Source organism: Anguilla anguilla, chromosome 9 (assembly GCF_013347855.1).
Source record: "Anguilla anguilla isolate fAngAng1 chromosome 9, fAngAng1.pri, whole genome shotgun sequence".
Lineage (NCBI taxonomy): Eukaryota > Metazoa > Chordata > Actinopteri > Anguilliformes > Anguillidae > Anguilla > Anguilla anguilla.
The window spans coordinates 24850211-24869241 of NC_049209.1; the positions used below are offsets into that span (position 1 = coordinate 24850211).

The 19031-nt window shown below is 41.2% G+C and overlaps 1 protein-coding gene across 2 annotated transcripts; it reads left to right on the forward strand.

The window, feature by feature from the left end:
* Positions 1-15777: 15777 nt before the first annotated feature.
* On the forward strand, positions 15778-18719 carry kcnj15 (potassium inwardly rectifying channel subfamily J member 15). 2 transcript variants are annotated; one of them, XM_035433451.1, is made up of 2 exons: positions 15778-16011; positions 17127-18719. In XM_035433451.1, the coding sequence occupies exon 2, from the start codon at positions 17153-17155 to the stop codon at positions 18230-18232; it is 1080 nt and encodes a 359-aa protein (XP_035289342.1). In that variant the 5' UTR covers positions 15778-16011; positions 17127-17152; the 3' UTR covers positions 18233-18719. The 2 variants fall into 2 exon arrangements, with proteins under 2 accessions (XP_035289342.1, XP_035289343.1); XM_035433452.1 differs by having other exon boundaries at positions 17130-18719.
* Positions 18720-19031: the final 312 nt, after the last annotated feature.

Sequence of the window (19031 nt, forward strand, 5' to 3'; positions counted from 1 at the left end):
TCCATTACTGTAACTTACTTTTGCACAGCGGTTAATGGGTAGAGTCAACACAGAAACAGCTGTTTTCATAAAATGGTAAAACATACATGCATGTAAATACCATGAAATTAAAGCTGATTGTCTGTACTTTTTCTCATAGTCATCTCAAATACAAGTGCCTTAAGTATATAGCAAATACAAATTTCCCTCCACAATTGCCATACCTTTGGGTACTGGGCACTGTATTAAAAAATGAAAACAAAAACACTGGACTTTCAGCTAAAGACGCTTATATGAAACCTGCCAGCCCCCAACATCTGGATGGTGTTGTTCTGGGGGGAAACCTGGCTGGCTGTGAGCGGAGGGAAAACACAGGATTCGACCGCCCTCCGTAGGCAGAGCGTTCTCCCAGCAAGCCTGAAAGGTGCCCGTAGTATTTGACCTCTGCAGGTGAGGTAGAGGACAGAGGGTCAGCCGTGGTAACTATAGTGTTGAAAAGACCAATTATGCTAAAATTGTATTCATTTGTGCCAGGTGAAAGGAGGGTAAGCTACTGTCTAACAGCACTGAGCTGCAGTCAAAGCTAATTAAATCAAAACTAGCCTTGCGGATTAACCGGCAAACCACGATAAAAACCATCAGAAATGATACAGCCTGGTTGTGCAGTTCATTAAAGGGTTAAGACCTGAGGCTCAGCTTTGAATGGTATGAACTTTGCTGATCCAGAGACTGATAGCTCCAGGGCTGCTCACAACTGAATTCAGGCAAACTCATTTGCACAGTCACCCATTTACAGTACGCTGCTGGGTATCTTACAGAAGACGTTTGGATTAAGAACCTCACTCAAAGGTTGAACACAAGTTCCTTAGAATGGAAACCTTCTGGTAATAAATCTGGTGCCCTAGTGCAATTGTTTAACATTACTTGTGGGGACGCACTATGTATGCTGGTATAGAGACGTGACTTTACATATGACAGGAGTGCTAACTTCTGTCTACCCATATATACAGATTTTTGCTTTCAGCTTATTGCAATGAGATGGGGTCAGTGAACAGCATATTCCACACATTTCTTTACATGCACACAAGCAGACATACCTACACACACACACACACTCACACACACCTATGCCTGCTATTACATATTAATTTCTTAATCATTGATCACTCACATGACTGATATGCTACCCCTGAGTGCCACCTCATCTTTATTGTAGCAACTGGATTGTTTTGCCATTTTATGGCAATGCCTTTTCGTTTCTGGCTTTTCCTCCAGTTCTCTTCATTTGTTCACTAAAGGGGCCTTTGTGCCCAGGCTGTTTCTGTGTCTCGTCTTCCACCCCTTCAGGCCTTGAGTGGGAAAGACTAGGGAGTACAAGAGATAACAGATGCAGCTAGACAGTGAATAAGACAAAGATTTATTTTTACCATCAAATGAGATGCTTTTAGTTTAAAAATGTAAACAAGGACTAGGTATAATTGCCTATCAACCTGACATGTAACCATCATTGCAATACTGACTGATAACATGCTGACCAGAGCAATAGAATTTAAATATTATTTAATTTATATTAGTTTACCGACTTTGTCTAAGAACTCTGTTAACTTGCGGTATATTTGAGATGATTAGCATCCTGAGGATAACGCTATTACAACTGCTTGAGACTTACATTCCTGTCCGGTGTTTACATTATATCATAATTTCATCTGTAAAATTGTTTTATCACATTGCCATTTTGGCTCATTGACATTTGGTCTACCACTGAACTTGTCTGTCCACAAATGGTTTAGCTTCAGTATCCAGATGTCCACACTTTTCTGTAATTAGAACCCCCAACTGATTCACCCATCAGTCTATAATTTAACCCATTTAAAAATGTAACCTCTTCATAAAAGAATCATTTGCCACAAAGCACATTACAAAAAAGTAAGTGGTTCAAATCAACAAACCTTTGAGCCACAAGAACAGTCCCCTAGGCACTACCACATGACCGGCACCTCTCTGCTCATTGGCTTCCTCTCTACTTCTTTTTCTCCAATCAAACCTTGAACTATATTTAGTCTGCATCATGAACAAACACTCCAATCTTTCTCAAATATAAACCTGGCACAGACATTGACAAACAGATTTTAGCTCAAGAAATTATTCTTACTTTGTGAAAAGAGGTCACTGCTGTTTCTTAAATAAGTCTCCTGAGTCACTTCTCTCACTACGGTATATAGCCAGTCTGAGCGAAATGGTGATACATCAAAAAATAGCCACAATGTGACCTACTGGCTGTGTCTACAGAAATAAATTGGTCCATTTTTGAATACAAACTGCTATCTTAGCATGGCAGATATTGTAATGTTCTAGGATAGTACTGCTCCTATTGCCGAGAGCCCTGGAACTTCTGATAGGAATGTACAATAAGCCTTCACCTATGGACAAACAAAGTGAAATGAAAAATATAATATCCAGAGGCCCAGAGATAAAATGTACATTGCGATGCCTGTTCAAACCAACAAAGCAGCCGAATGCCACCAAAAAAGGGTTCATAAATTCTCTGTGTTTTAAGGAGCCCTTGTTTATACAGGACACACTGCACAGTCATGCATATGCACGATACAAGCCATGCCTTCAGCTCAGTGCTTGGGAACAGATGGGACTCAATGCAGGCTAAAGCTTGTAGACATGAATTATAAATGACTGTACAGTCAGCACACAAATGAAGGAAGGAAGGAAGGCGGGAAGGAAGGAGAGATTTCCCCTTAAATATGAAACTAGGGAAGCAAAATGAGGACAGAATCTGGACGCTGGTGGACTGGAGCCTTTCGATTTGGGTTCAGGTTCAAGTTAAATCAGAGCCTGCCTTTGCTGCTAGCTCTCAGAGGCACCAGTTGGGGATCCAGCTGTTCTACTGCCTGCCCCGAAATGAAGAAGGAACAGATCTGCGCAGAGAGAGGGCATGCTCAGACACCACGGCACCTCGCAGATTTCCTGGAAATTTTCCCGGCCCTTTGGATTACAGTGGGAGCGAAATTGTGAGCGCAGAAGTCCCCATGTGGCTTTGGGGCGAGCTGCCCCATAATGCAATGCTTCCGCCTCTCCCGCTGAAACATTTGGCTCTGTCCCTGCTGAATATGAGTCCCCTCTGTGCACTCTGTGATCCTTAATAACTTCTTCAGCAAGCAACCACTGTGGGGCAGCGACAGCGTCATCAAGCTGTTAATGACTTCCCTCGCCAAGATCACATATTTTCATGAGTGATATTCCCTCAAGGGCAGTGCTTTCATTGGGTCTTGGGGAAAATTGAATCTTTAATTACTTTATAGATGTCCATATGTGCTTTCTATCACACCTGTACATAAAGCACGGAGTGTGGCACAGTGGGTAAGGAACTGCGCTTGTAACCGAAAGGTCGCAGGTTCGATTCCCGAGTAAGGACACTGCCGTTGTACCCTTGAGCAAGGTACTTAACCTGCATTGCTTCAGTATATATCCAGCTGTATAAATGGATACAATGTAAAGTGCTATGTAAAAAGTTGTGTAAGTCGCTCTGGATAAGAGCGTCTGCTAAATGCCTGTAATGTAATGTAATGTAAAGCACTTACAGGTCTTTCCCTTTCTCTTTTGCTCTTCCTCTTCCTCTCCCTCTTTTTCTCTCTCTTTATCTCTTCCTCATATTCTCTATGTGTGTCTCTCTCTCTACTTCTTTCTCTCTTTCAGTAAAACTGCTGCTTTGCCCCTTGTTAACAGATAAGATGGCAGGCAAATGTGTCATGGTCCTTCATGAAGGACTGGCGGGGTGATCTGTACCTAGAATCCTGAGCTCATTGATGGTCATGTTGAGAGCAGATAGAGCTCAGTGGTCATGGATTAGTGCCCAACCCTAGTTGAGAGTGCCTTCAAAGGGGAATTACACTTTATAACACTTCTGCTTCTCATGACTGGTATTGTCCTTCTAGTGAATGTGTTGCCCTTCATTTTTCTATTAGTTATTTCATTTTAAATGTCTAACGTTAGAAACAAAGACCTATTTTTTTTAGCGCAAGTCCACATAGTAGTACGGTTTCCGGTTTTTTCTTCTTCTTCGATTTTGTCTCCTGGCAAAATTGAGAAGAAGCGAAGCAAAACATTCTGTTAACTTAGAGTTGAAATCGAACAAACTAACGTCTGCTAGTTTTTGTTTGCTGCGATACTGGTGTAATAATGAGGTGCATTGTACCTGGTTGTTATAATGCCCCCGTTAAACTTGCCTTGAAAGCACATTTTCCTAGTTTTCCACACGATGCAACTTTGTGCCAGACATGGCTGGATGTAATCAGACACCCCAACGAAACAGCCAAAGAAGTTCCCAAACGAGGACTAAGGTTATGCAGCGACTACTTTGAAGGCACCGACTACCAAGGCGACCGTCTGAAGCCTGGAGCTGTACCCACCGTTGGTCGAATCGCTCGAGGTAGGTACTATGCGGGCTGGCTAACGCGTCTGTCTATGATACATAGGATGTGTACCACCAGTTGCCGTTTGTCCTGAATAGTCTGTGGTTCCTCAATCTCGGCCCGCTCCTGACTCGCTCTCGCTCTCACACGATCAGCCTGCAAATTAGCCAGCTCTTCTTCTGTGTATTCCAGCTTGAATCGATAGGGCACAACAATCCCCTGATCAATAACAAAATCTCCTTCGTCCTCAAACATTTTCGGTTTTGCTGCCTAGTAGTCATACGGCACAATTTCTACGACCAACCTGATGTTATTGTCTGCAGGTTCGCCCACATCAGAAGTCGCGCTATGATATGCATCCTCTAGTTCAACACTAAACTGCCTGGGTCTACTTCCTGCATTTGTAAAGGAAAACAACAAAACACCGTAAAATATTAACATAATGAAATAACTAATCGAAAAATGAAGGCTGACACATTCATTAGAAGGACAATATCAGTCATGAGAAGCAGAAGTGTTATAAAGTATAATTCCTTCTTTAAGATGAGCATGGACAAGTACTTGCCCTGTATGGTATCTTAGAATCAAACTGTTAAGTTTGTAGGGGAAAGTATTCCTAAGTATTGCTAAGCTACTGTATGGGGCAGGTGCTCTGTGTCATCCAATCTCCACTCACCTTATCAGGTCTTAGCATTCTCGCCAACCCAACCTGTATGGTAGCACCTGTAGCCTGCACAGGGCAGGGCAGAGGATTAGAGGCTCAGGGAAATATTGTCATCTGCACATGGGCATCTTGTGCCACGCAGGAAGGAAATTAGAGCACGGCGGGCAAAAATAGAGGCTCAGAGGTATTGGTGACACCATCGAGCAGGAGACCTGCGCAAGAGTGAAATGTCATCAATGCTGCAGCTGCCAGACAGGAAGTTGATTGAAGCACTTCCTCTGGAGATCAGAACCCAGTTTCATGGAGGTAGTCTGCCTGCACCATCCCACAGAACTCTTAAAATATCTCCATGACCACTGATAAAGCAACTTAATTTCATTGTTTAAATTTTGCAGTACAGAATTGGCAAGAGTTCAATAGTTCCTCAGAACTGAGCTGCAGAAGTTTCTGTTCCCCTTCTCGTTATTTCTCTGCTTTCAGAAGGAAGTGCCAAATGCAAGGTGCGTGTAAAAAATGTGCCTTTCAAAAAGCTAGAAAAAATTACTTTAATGTAAACAAAATAATTGTAATGTAATGTATGCCGACAAGGTGGCAGGTGGCTCACTGTAACTAAATGACATCTCAAGGGCATTGGATGAACAACGGGATACAGAACGCAACTCAGTGGGCTTTGAGTTATCTTTTCAAGGCATTATCATCCCGTTTCTGACCTTGCAGAACACGCAGGCTGCTAATTTTAGAGATGAAAGCTTCCTTAATGTTGCGGTATTGATGCAAGCCGGAGCACTCCGCCTGGCTGTCGTCCTTCAGCGCGGAAGTGTTGGCAGAGCCAATTGGACCGGTGCAAAAATAAACGGCATCCGCCGGAGCTTGCCCAGGTCTGCGCGCAACCAGGTCCGCAGGGGCCCGGTGAGAGACAAGCCACTACTCGCTCTGTCCCAGCAGACAGTCCCTCCAACGGGCCGTTAACCCCCCTGCAAACGGCGTGGCAGCAGGAAAGTGCAAGGATATAAAGTGTTTACATCGTCATGGAAATAAAATAGATGCACTGAGGGATGGGACCTCATGAAGACTTTTGGAAGAAAGCGAGGCCCCCTGAGAAGAACAGTGAAAGCTGGGATAATCATCCCCTGGCCATCTGGCGGTCAGGTGTACCGCAGAGTTGTCTCCTGATGAATTAAACCAGGTTTGACTGCAGGAATTGTCTGAGAAAAAACATTTTGTTTTGTCGCTAATGTTTGCCACCGCGGTGACACTCCTGAATGCACCTCAGTGAATGCTGTGCATTGTGGGAGATAACTGTTTATCAATACAAATGACTGGCACTGGGCTTCATGCAACTGGCAAGGCTTATAGCAGGTGGTTCCTCACAGGTTTTCAAGTAATATAAACCTGTTGATTGGTTCAAATAAGTTGGTGATTGACAGCTCATTGTTGCTCCTCCCATATTTGACGTCATGATACCACATTCTTTATCACTACCAGCGCCATGTTGTAGGTCTTTTTATAACAGACAAGCCATGCCTGAAATAGAAACACAGTGGCCTGAGTGCAGGAGTGACGCATAGACTGAGACTCCTGTAACTGTCACAAGGCAGCCATGAAATCAGGCCAAGTGCTGCCCTTCCTGTTTGCAGGTACAGAGGCGCAATTCCTTCTAACACCTGTGGTGGCTTGTGAGCTTGAAGTAAAGGAGGCTTCAACTGCAAATTGTTCTAGAAATGTTCTATTTTTTGTAACAAATTTTCACCCTGTTTTCTCTCTTGCCTCTCAAGTCAGCACTCTGACACCTACACCCACACAAGGAGTATGGCAGCCGCAATGTGTGTAGGGCTGTGATGTACTCGCCTGAAAGCTAGTGGCTATTTTATATAGGGTACAGTCCACAGAACACTATAGGAAACTAGTACTGATCAAAGGATCATACTGAAAAAGTCTGGTTGCCTCTGCACCACATGATCAATTTCTTAGCATAATAACATAGAATTTGAATGAAATGAACTTTGCCTAACACTGATATGGAGCCTGCTATCAGACTTTGAGAATATTCCCTGTGCAATCTATATTAAATCAGAAGTACATCCGTTCCCATATAAGACTCTCTTTTCCATCTAGCATGGAACCTTCTTCTGTCTTCTGTCTACAACTTCAGTGTTCAAAATGCATGGTACAGACACCGACCTGGATAAAACACCAGCGCCACAGATGCCACAACAATTGAGAAGTGTAAGGGTGCAGTGGGATGGGGTAGGGAAGTTGATCTTATGAAAGACATTTACACACATACACACACAAAGATAAAAGATGAACTGTATAAAATAAATTATATGAGTAGTGAGCTATATGTTAATTCTCAGACTCTGTGGAAGGTGGGGAGTAGTGTACCATAGCGGCCTGCCCAATCCATCAAAGGTGAATTAATCGCCCCCTGGATACCAGAGTTCAAGCTTTGCCAGATTCCTGCTGTTACAATATATATATATATATATATATATATATATATATATATATGTGCTGCTATAGGTTGGCGACCTGTCCAGGGAGTATTTTCTGACCCAATGCATGCTGGGATAGACTCCAGTACCCCTCAAGACCCTGACAAAGATAAGCGGATATAGATAATGGACGGATGTGTATATACATGTGCTCAATAAAATTAAAATGACTTTTTATACATTTAAGGTGTAAAGTGTACTTTTTCTTGACATTTCATCGTACAGCATGGTGAAAGCTATTGTAATTAAAACTACAGTAACTTTGCTGTTATATGAATTACATTGACTTGCTGGGTAATTGTTGCCAGCAAATTGCAATAATTTTAGCAACATTTTCCTAACAGCGTGAAATCCCTATATTTATTAAGTAAATATTGGTAGGTCAGTTGGCCTGTTTTGAAATATTTGGGGGTGGGTGTTGTAACCCCCCCCCCCATCCCCCCATAAATCACACCCTTACTATTCTGATATTTCCATTGAGATATATCTACACTCACAATCCATTTAAAGCATTTGAACTTGTATATTATGTTCAAGTTTCTGTTCTTTTTTCTGCCTATTATCTGCAATCATTGCAAAATAAAAAATTCAGAAAGTGTAAAATGCTGATTCACTTTCATGCTGTAATAAAAAAACTTCCAAAAAAATTGTAAGTTTTTTTTCATTTCCTTAAAAGAAGAGGACTCCTGAAAAGCAAAAGAAAATGTTTTCTCTTTTTACTGAATCATGACCCATCAAGATAATGTTTGATTTTTGGATCGTATGACATTTTATTTAACTCTGAAATAGCTGAAAAATACATTGCAAGAAGGGTACGTGGAAACAAGTGCATTTTTCATCTTACAACAGCTTATAGCTTTAGAGGCTCAGAATATATCTACTGCCACCACCAGTGAATGAACAGTATTGCAGGCACAAAAAATGAACCTCAAAACTGATTTAGATGCTCATATTTAATTAACTTTTGACACACCCATAGCATATTTATCAGGTAATATTTATAGGTACTGCCTGAAAGGATACAATTCCCTTGCATCAGCACTTAATTTGTTGATCAGTGTTACATGGAAAAAAAGCCCACACATTTCTGGCTCGGCACTGTATGCTAATGCATATTATTTTGCCGGTGGAAATAAATAACTGAGACCCACTCAATTTTTTTTTCTAGAACACTGTGACTCCAGTTCATCGGGCCAAAATTTCTTCACACATTTTTTTCACAAACATCCAACACAGCATGTCCTGGACAAATGCATGGATCAGAACCCTTTGCCTTCATTGACTTCCCCACATTCACTCTTTCCCTTCGAACAAGCCTCTCAGGTACGACATAATCCAAATCATACTTATTTCATTTGCCAAACTGACATTCTGTAGCTAATAAGGCAAGGAATTTAATTATATATGCTGTGTGACAATGGCTCATTTAGCTTTAGAGAAGCTGCAGGCTCTTTTAATAATTGCAAGAGTGGTCCTTGTTTTAATATATGCATATGGCATAAGCTCTCAGAAAGAACATTATGTATATATACAGTATGTACGGTGAGCCCCATAATGTTTGGGACAAAGCCATATTCTTTTTCCTGATATAGCACTGTACTCCATAATTTTAGATTTGTGATCAAACAATTCATATGTGATTAAAGTGCAGATTCCCAGCTTTTTAATGTTTGGGACAAATGGCTCCACAGTTGCTTCTAATTAATCAGGTATGTTCAATAGCTTTTTTACTGCAAGTACAAGACAGCTTTCAGTGTCTGGTCTTGATTCTAGACATTTGATTGCCTTTGAATTCTGTTATTGGCATTTGTCAGCATAAGGACCAGAGCTGTGAAGCCAAGGAAGCCATCACGAGGCTGAGAAATATGAAAAATAAACCAAAACTTAGGCTTACCAAAATCAACCGTTTGGAACATCATTAAGGAAAAAGAGCCCTGGTAATCGCAAAGGGCCTTATCCCCAGTGTCCCATGCATGGGCAGGCTAGAACACTGTCTATCCAATTCACCAGGGGGCCAGCCCTTCCTCTTATGCTCAGACTCTTTTTTTACTTATGTCTAGGTATCTGGTAGCCTTTAATGTATTCTGTTATTTAGCTTTGCAAATAAAGTATCGTTTTTCAGTACAAATTGACAGGACATGGTGCATCATTCCAAAACGTGCTTGTCAACTTCAGGAATGTGTGCTGTGCTTCACAAGTGACTAACATCACTTTCCTTCGCTGATGGCATGTTAGCTGAGCAAATTTATTCAGCAAGTTATAAGTGTCTGTGGGCCCTTTTCTGTCAATCTGTATGGCCATAGTTTTTAGTGACTTATGTGTGAGTCACTCCAGAAGTTCAAGATAAAGCCAGCAGCCTCCTGTACTCCTGTTCTTACCATGACAGGTGTCCATGCTTCTAGCACCGCCCCTCCCCCCCACCCCCCCACCCCCCTCCGCTCTCTACCCACTGAGCTGCCGTCCTTCCTGGTCAACCTGGGCCACATAATGATTCTGCGCTGTGTGACATTATTGACCCAGTTACAGCAGGTCGTGTGAGCCTGCCTTCCCTCTCCGGCCTGTCTGACAAGACCTCACTTTCAAACAGTGTGAACACACTGCTGAAATGTTCCAGAAAGCTTATCTCCCAGGAGACCAGTGTGCTTGTGCTACACATTCATTGGGCCTGCAGATAAGACACAACATTAGACCTCTCTAGGGCATCAGAATACAATGACACTGTCAGAAATACTATACTACTATAATAACAGAACTGAGGCTAGATGTAAATAATACAATACCGAAGTATTCACTCTCAATGATGAATAAAAAATTATGTTCTCTTGCTACTGTCTCTGAGTATTGATAATTTAAGCAAGTATTCATGTCTGAATCTGTATCACTGAACATAAGGAGGCCACTGTGAATGTTAGCAAGTTGTCCATGATGATGTCACTGTCTGAAACAGGTTATAATTCATATGCCTTTACATACGTACACTAGCAACCTACCGCAATCAATAAGAATGAATAAACTTTGATATGTTCAAAAGAAAAATATACTTTGCTTGCTAATGAAATGTGTAAAAGCCAAAAATATTCTTTGCATACATATACATGATTAGACTTAAAACAAGTAAGGTATATATAACATTATACTTACAGTAAAATGTAAAAGTACTGGGACAGTGACACCATTTTGTTGTTTTGGCTCTGTACTTCAGCACACCTTTATTTGATCTGAATGAACAATGAATATGAGGTTAAATTGCAGACTGTCAGCTATAATTTGAGAGCATTTACATCCATATCAGGAGATCCTTGTAGGTATTAGAACCTTTTTTTCAGAAGGGAAGGGGCATGGCAAGGGTGTGGGAGAGGGTGAACAGAAGCTGGTAAAGCTGCTGCTTGACTTGGAAAGCTCCACAAATGGATGCAGGCAGTCAAGCACTTCTTGGTTATCACAATGCAGGACAGCAATAAACTGGCAGCTAAGTTCAGCCCATTTAATGCCATTAGTCCTCATGGGACCCATTTTGAATGGGAAAGTCATAACAATTGATGCCAAAGGCCTAGGTGTGCACAGAACGTGGAAGCCTACATGTAACCATATCCACGTCAATCACCAAGAATTGGCACTGGTTTTTCAGCCTTGCCCACTTGCCTCCAGTGTTGACGGGAAGCATGTGTTTAAAGAAAAAAACACCACAGTGGTGTTGGGTATCAGTCACCAAGGCGGGGCTCCTACCCACAGTGTTACACGCAAGAGCGACGATTCCTGATACTGGCCCATGCTCAGCTAGCCTCCCTCCAGACCATCCAACTCTCTCAATGAAGCAGTGGATCCCCCGTCACAAAGAGGTCCTCACCCACCCAGAGTAGCATCTCAATCCCCAAATAGTCAAGCATATCTGCACCCAGTTTGGCCAGAACAGCCTCGGTTTTTCCTGCCAATAACCCAACACTGAACTTAATTGAACGGATCCAAATTAAATGGGAGAGAACTTTTAGTCGTGGCGAAGGGGAGAGATAGCACTCTCACACAGTTTCATCACAGCATGTGTCCTAACTTATACTAAGTTAGGACACAAATAAAAAGATTACTTTGCTAATAAAGATTGTTAACCCTTTAGTAGTTCTCTGAGTAATCTTAAAGGCGGAACCAGTTTAACGTTTGGCTGCTGTACGATATTGTGCTGTGCTAGGGAATGTAATATCTTGGCATGTTCTGATTCTGCAGTTTTACAATGGATTTGGTTCAGCCCATGAATGCTTCTCACCTGACCAAAATCCATACGGCATGTTGGCGGTGAGAGGGAGATGTCTGGTGCGCAAGGGCTCAACACAGTGTTATTCAACTGCTAGGGAAAATAAAGCAATTTATTTTGACACTGCTGCAGTGTGGGTCTCTGATCATGCATTGACATACTGTATAACAGGCTGAACCTAGCCACAGGTCTTGCATCTACTGAAGATTTTTACATCATTACATTTTAATAAGTCTCAAAAAAGCAAACAAGAAAAATGATTTTAGTTTCTCTATGTTTGGTCTTGTAAATTACCAACAATGCTCATAGTTTAACTGCAGATTTTCAGATATCTTTTGGAAAAATCTATTAGCAGTATCTCCTCAGCCAGTTACTGAAAGAAAATGACCAATAAATTGTGTTGGGGCAGGAGCTGTCTCGGCTTTCCCACAAACTGCACAAGGGAGGAAATCCACAGGTTCGGAGTCCAGGAGGAAATAAACCAATGGGGTTGAGGCAGAGGTGAATCTTACGAACAGACAAGGCAGGCAATTGCCTGGGGACGTGAGCATTGGGGGGCCCCTGAGGGCTGAGCATGATGACGATAAAAGTCGGTTGGAAGGGCCCCATGGGGTCTCTAGGATCGCCTCTGGCTTGAGATCTTCAGATCCTCCCAGATTTGCGTGGCAGTGCTGTAATTCTGCTCTTTCAGTAACCTTGTTTTTATCCCAGGGATTTTGCGGTTAGAAAGTAACTATTTAACATGGCTCCTGGGCCAATGGTTTAACAGAGACCCACATTCATCCTTCTGCATTAATGACATCTTCTGCCAGAGGACAAATTCTAAATCTCCTGCTCTTAATAAATATATATACTCTGACATGCACCTGCATTTATAGAGCATGCCTGGTGCACTTGTTAAACTGAAGACACAGCTCATGTAATGACCCTAAAATGCTGTAGACATGCAAAAAAGCTCTACACTGTAATTTCGTCCAGGAATATTTTTTCATACACAGTGTAGAAACTGATGGGAGTCATGCCCCTATAGAACAAATGCCATTTCTATTCATTAGTCAGATCAGTCCAGGATACTCAATTTAAATTTTCATTTGACACCTCAGCAGGGTGTTTCTGCACCCCAGATACCTCAGTGACATCATCAGCCGATAAACACAAACTGTTCCGGAGTTGCAGCAGCATGGATTCCCAGTCACTGTGGCAATGGCAAAGATTTCTACGCCTGAGACACATGAGCCTTACCCTGCCTTTATATCCTTATCTGTCAATATCTCTGCTGTGACCAGCCCCAGTCTCAGGGGTCTGTGAAGTGAATTGTTCTCACAGGCCCACACCGTTCTACCTCTCCACCCAGTGCATAATGCTAATGTGCAATGTTCACAATATGACCTTATATTTTGTGACTTTCTTATCCTGGAAAATGGTCTGTAAAACTGTCATCTGCTTAACTTTAATAGTATAATGAATTTACAAGGCATAGAGTTCAACTGGGTGAGACATTGTTTTATAAATGTCTTTATTAATTTGTGCTTTTGTGCATTGTGCACTTTTGTAACACTACATAAATTATGATAGTGCTAATAATAAATAATAATGATTATGCAGAAGCAGCTGATGATTATTATTATTATTATTATTAAGAAGACAAATTGTCATCATCATACTTATAATTTTAAACCAGATAGCATTTATAGCACTTTTAATTTCATGATCTCAGTGTGCTTTACAGTGAATGAAGGCAGCCTGGAGACGTTTGGATTTCTGGTCTATGCAGAAAGTCTCTGACCTCTTTATCTAGAAAGCGGTGCTGGTTTAGCAGGCTGTCTGTGTACACAACTGGTATGACCAGCTGGTCTGAACACACTGTCCTGCACATATAACAGTGTCAACATATAATTATCCCCGTATTTCAATATTTTAACATATAATAAATGTCAGAATTCTAACAAATATATTTGTGGTTCTTTCTATTGCAGCTAATTGTTTTTAATTCACAAAAATGCAAAATGCCTGTGATTCCAAAAAAGTCCAGTAACATGCATTGCGTTAAATCAACTCTGATATAGACTATTTTGTTTGGCTGAAATGGGCTCTATTAGATTAATTCTACCAGAGTTTATGTAACGCTGAACATTTTGTTGTTTGAATCGCATAGTAAAAAAAGGAGGTATGGATGAGGTCCAAGGATAAATTTAAATTTAACCATTAGGCTGTGCGGTGCCAATGTTTAATATGTTACACCCATTGTTTAGGTCAGTCTGGAACTGGTTGAAACATGTCTTGTGAGATATTTATGTTCAAGAGGTGAACAAGCCTTCATAACAAAAAAGAAGATAGATTTAATGTAGTTACTAAAAGAATGCAACAGTTTGCCTATCTAGTTGGTACACCCCAGATTAATAACAAACCTACGTTTTCTAAATTCTGAACGCAGGCAAATAATACAATGCAAAAATGTGCGTTAGGACGGGTCAGGTCAATGACCTGGAATTTTCCGTTTGTCACATACACTGGGTTTAGAAGACTGAGTTGTGTCCAAAATTGTGTCCATTTTGATATGCACATGTGTTCAGTATGACTCAAACCACAGTGCATTTATGTTTTGTGAAGCAATGGACTGAATTGATCACACAGCAATGACATGTAGAGGTCATATACTGTGCCTTGTATTGTTTCTGTCCAAAGTTCACAATGGGATGTTGCTAGCAACCTGAAAATATACCCCATAAGACTTAAGGGGAGTGACGCTTTTACTTTTCTCTGTGGTGTTCCAGTATTTAACATTTGTCAGGGAAAAGGTGTAACTAGCAAAAGTTTCACCCAATCCCACAGTTCCACTGGACATTCTGAAACTGGCAACTCCAGCTCTGTGTAGTGGGAATACAGGAATGTGCTGTCACAGGAGGGAACTGGGAAATAATTCATAACTAAAGTCAAGAATACATTTTGTGTAGGATTCCTGCGGAGCTTAAGGTACGTTATGTTCACTAGATGAGCAATAAATTCAGACGATCAAAGACACCCTTTGTCCAAAACTAAGAGAGGAAGCAGTTTGTCATTTCATATTATGAAATTCAACATTCTTTCCTCCCACAAGTAATTATTTTAGATGAAACCTCAATGGAAAAGTAAATATTAAATAGTTCTGCATAAGCATCAGTTTTTGGAAATGTTTTAAGCATCAATTATTTCCAACATATTTCTGCCAGCTGCAACAACTAATTGGAAGGATTCAATTTTACGTCTGTTCAAACAGAAAGAATATACCATGACATTAACTTTATTCCCATAATTATACAGGAATATTGGAGCAATTGTTAAGTTTAATGGATTTATAATGTCATTGTCAGAAGAAATGATGAATGACAATCTACAGGTTTTTTTTTCCCTTAACGAGAGCAAGGAGAGGTACAGCAGTGTGACTCCCATTGGACATAATGAACAATATAACGAAAACCGCTGTCATAGCAACAGGAAATTCTATGCTGAAGTAGACGTGTTTGTGCCACTCTGGGTCAGCACTTAATTGGCCTAAAAGGCTGCTTTCCCTGAAATGGATTAATATTGCAGCTCTTTCTTCTCACAATTATGATAACTATGAGATAAAATCTTCCGGTCTCCAGGGGGTAACGCTCACATGAGAATCAGGGAACAGAAGCTCCTGTTTGGCCTCTCCCCGGAACACTTGCATCACCAAATACCTGTTCTTCTGCAATAATTCCTGTGGAAATGTGTGTTTACTGTAAGCAGTGTCATTCCTAACTCTGGTCAAGAACAAGAATTTCTTGGAGCAAGCACCTCTTGTCTATTGGGACTGTAAATCATGGTGTGTTTATACTGATAACCTCAAAAAAAGAGAGGTGGATTTGGAGGTGGAAAAAATAGGTGGACTTTTTAAATTACACTCAAAAAGGGAGGCAGGTCAAGAAGGTGGAGTTTTGTGTGGCACACAAAATCAAAACCTGACTTGCAGGTAGAGTAAAGTACATTCATAATGTCTGTTTACACCCTTCACCATTTGCTTCTTAACTGTCCTAAATAGCATTGTGCCGAAGTTCAGTGCACATAAACAGGGACAATAGAGGACCAAGGGCATTGTGCAATTTGTCAAGGGGGTAAAACCCACTAGTTTCGCATTACAGATAACAAGCTAAGGGCAGGAAAGCTTCAAACCAGAGGAGGAACCAGACGCAGACGCAGACAGTAAGTACAGACCTTCATCTGCACCTTGACCATAAGACAGAAGTGTGACAGCTCAGTATAGATCAAACTATAATAAATAGATCTAACTTTCAAATATGTAAAATGCAAGGGCAAGACTCTGTGGTTAATTTACAACTATTCATGAGTGCTTATTAACCAAGAAGGAGCAATAAGGAAAAGAATTTCCTTGAGCATAGAGTCTCGATATTGCATAAGCAATGGAAAACTTTAAACTTGCATTTTGTGGTGGACTGATGATGGCATTAAACTGAGTATATTAGAATTTACCATAATGGAATTAAATTAATAAAATAACACATGGAACATTTTCTAAATATATTTCTAGATAATACAAACACGACGATTCTAGTTTACATAGCCAATTGATGCCATTCATTTACAAGATTTTACATTGATTCACTGATTGATGGCTGGTGAGACTTATTACTTTTATTCATACCTGAATATTATGTCTTCCACAATGAAATTGTAGGTATTTGTTACAGAATTAGTGGTGGTGACAACTGGCATAGAAAGGCTACTCATTTGTTAACCAAATAATCACGTTTGCAGAAAAAAAAACATTCACTTATTGAAATTTTACATTAGAAAATTTGAATTGAACAAACTAGTGTGGAATTGTCATATTCTTTTATGATCAGTGACCAAAATGTATGATGTCACTCTATTTATTCATTATTAACTTTATGTTTGAAACCCTACTTTTCCATTTTCATCATGTTCATAATCACATTATGCCTGTCCAGCAAACTGTGGTAAATTCATTTTGGTAAATATTAAAAATCAATTTTGTATGACGTTATGTTATGCAGGAGTCAAATATAATGTTGATATAAAAACATGAAGGTGCATTTTCATAGCCGTAAAGCCACAAAGACTCACCGAGAATAGTTCTTGTTACTAATGAAAACAAATGACCATACTGTACATACAATGTACATTTAATATCATATTATTATATATGTATTATATGCAAATGGTGTATTAAAGTAATTAAAATAAAGTTTTTATATGAAATAAATCAGTATGTTCATAAATTCGTTTTATTTTCATATTTTGAATTATCCACATGCTTATGATACTGTGTCTCTCAGCAGGTGATTTTTCTATTTGGCGAGCAATGGAGACGGGTCAGAAGGCTGTGGTTAAGACCGCTCAAATCTACAAAATGACGGCCGCTGACCCGCACACACATCGGAGGGTCGTGTCCAAAGACGGTCATAACAAGGTGAGGATCGACAACGTGGAGGGCATGGTCAAACTTTACCTCCACGACATCTGGACCACCGTGGTGGACATGAAGTGGCGCTACAAACTGACACTTTTCTCTTCCACCTTCGTCATGACATGGTTCATCTTCGGCGTCGTCTTCTTCTTCATCGGCATGGGGAACGGTGACCTCGAAGCCGAGCGGTCGCTCAACCACACGCCCTGCGTGATGAACGTGGAGACGCTGACCGGAGCTTTCCTCTTCTCCCTGGAATCCCAGACCACCATCGGCTACGGCTTCCGCTACATCTCTGAGGAGTGCCCCATTGCCATCTTCACGCTGGTCGCCCAGCTGGTCATCACTGGCCTGGCCGAGATCTTCGTCACTGGGGCCTTCCTGGCCAAGCTAGCCCGCCCCAAGAAAAGGGCGGAGACCATCAAGTTTAGCCACTCTGCGGTGATCTGCAGGAAGGACGGAAAGCTTTGCCTTATAGTTCGGGTTGCCAACATGAGGAAGAGCCTGCTGATCCAGTGCCAGCTGACGGGCAAGCTGCTCTTCCCCCACGAGACCATGGAGGGTGAGAAGACCCTCATCACCCAGACGGGGGTGGACTTTCGGTTGGACTCCCGCAGCGACTGCCCCTTCCTCATCCTGCCGCTGGCCTTCTACCACGTCATCGACGAGGCCAGCCCGCTGTGGGGACTCACGGCTGAGAACTTGCGCACCAGGGACTTTGAGCTGGTGGTGACCCTCAACGCCACCATGGAGTCTACGGCCGCCACCTGCCAGAGCCGCACGTCATACGTCCCCCAGGAGATCATGTGGGGCTACGAGTTCAAGCCTGTGCTCTTCACCACCCCTGGCGGGAGGTACATGGCCGACTTCAACTACTTCGACAAAGTGAGGCCCAGTCCTGACCTCGCCCTGTTCACCCACAACCCTGAGAAACTTAGACTCGAGGAGGAGTACCGAAAGGAACAAAGTGACTAAAAACAGAGATGGTCACATTGTGCATGACTGTGGCACCATTTGTTTCAGAAGATCATAGAAATAATGCAATAATAAAATAATAATAATAGCAATGACAGTGTAAGGGGAGTGACATGTAAGTGCATGCCAACAAATAGAAAATATGCCAAACATAATGCATTACATAAATTTGGAGGATGGTGTTTTCATATAGGTAAATACTGAAGGAAATGACAGTTGAGTAGAGTATTGTAAGGAATTGGTGTACTGTGTATTTCCAAATGTTTATTCTTGGGAAAACAATTAAAATGTATTTGGAACTCATTTTTGCTTTAAGAAATGAGCCTGTTTGATTCTTACACCTGTGTTTAAGAGCTCAGCATATGATAATGTGATAATGGCAAAAATAAATATTAGCAGTATTTTTCTTAAATGTATATTGAGCTTTTTGAAGTATGTTTCAGATGCAAAATAACCAGGAAACTATATAATAAAATGGATAGATATTCTATTGTCTTTGGTGTAAATCTCCTTCCTTTGTACGAGGGATTGTTTGTTGTGGAAACATAGACCTTAGGGTGCCCATCTAGCCTATCAGCTAGTTTTACTCGCATGCACGCACGCACACAAACACACACACACAAACACACTCATGCAACAACAATGCACAGTGTGTGGGGACAACAGAGGACAGGAATGACAGAGCCCTTTGTGAGAAACAAAACAAGGTTACCACGCTTCATGTTGTTATTGTGAACATTTTGCTTTAAAAATACTTTATTAGAATGCCACAATAGAAAACAAAAACATAATTTATCAT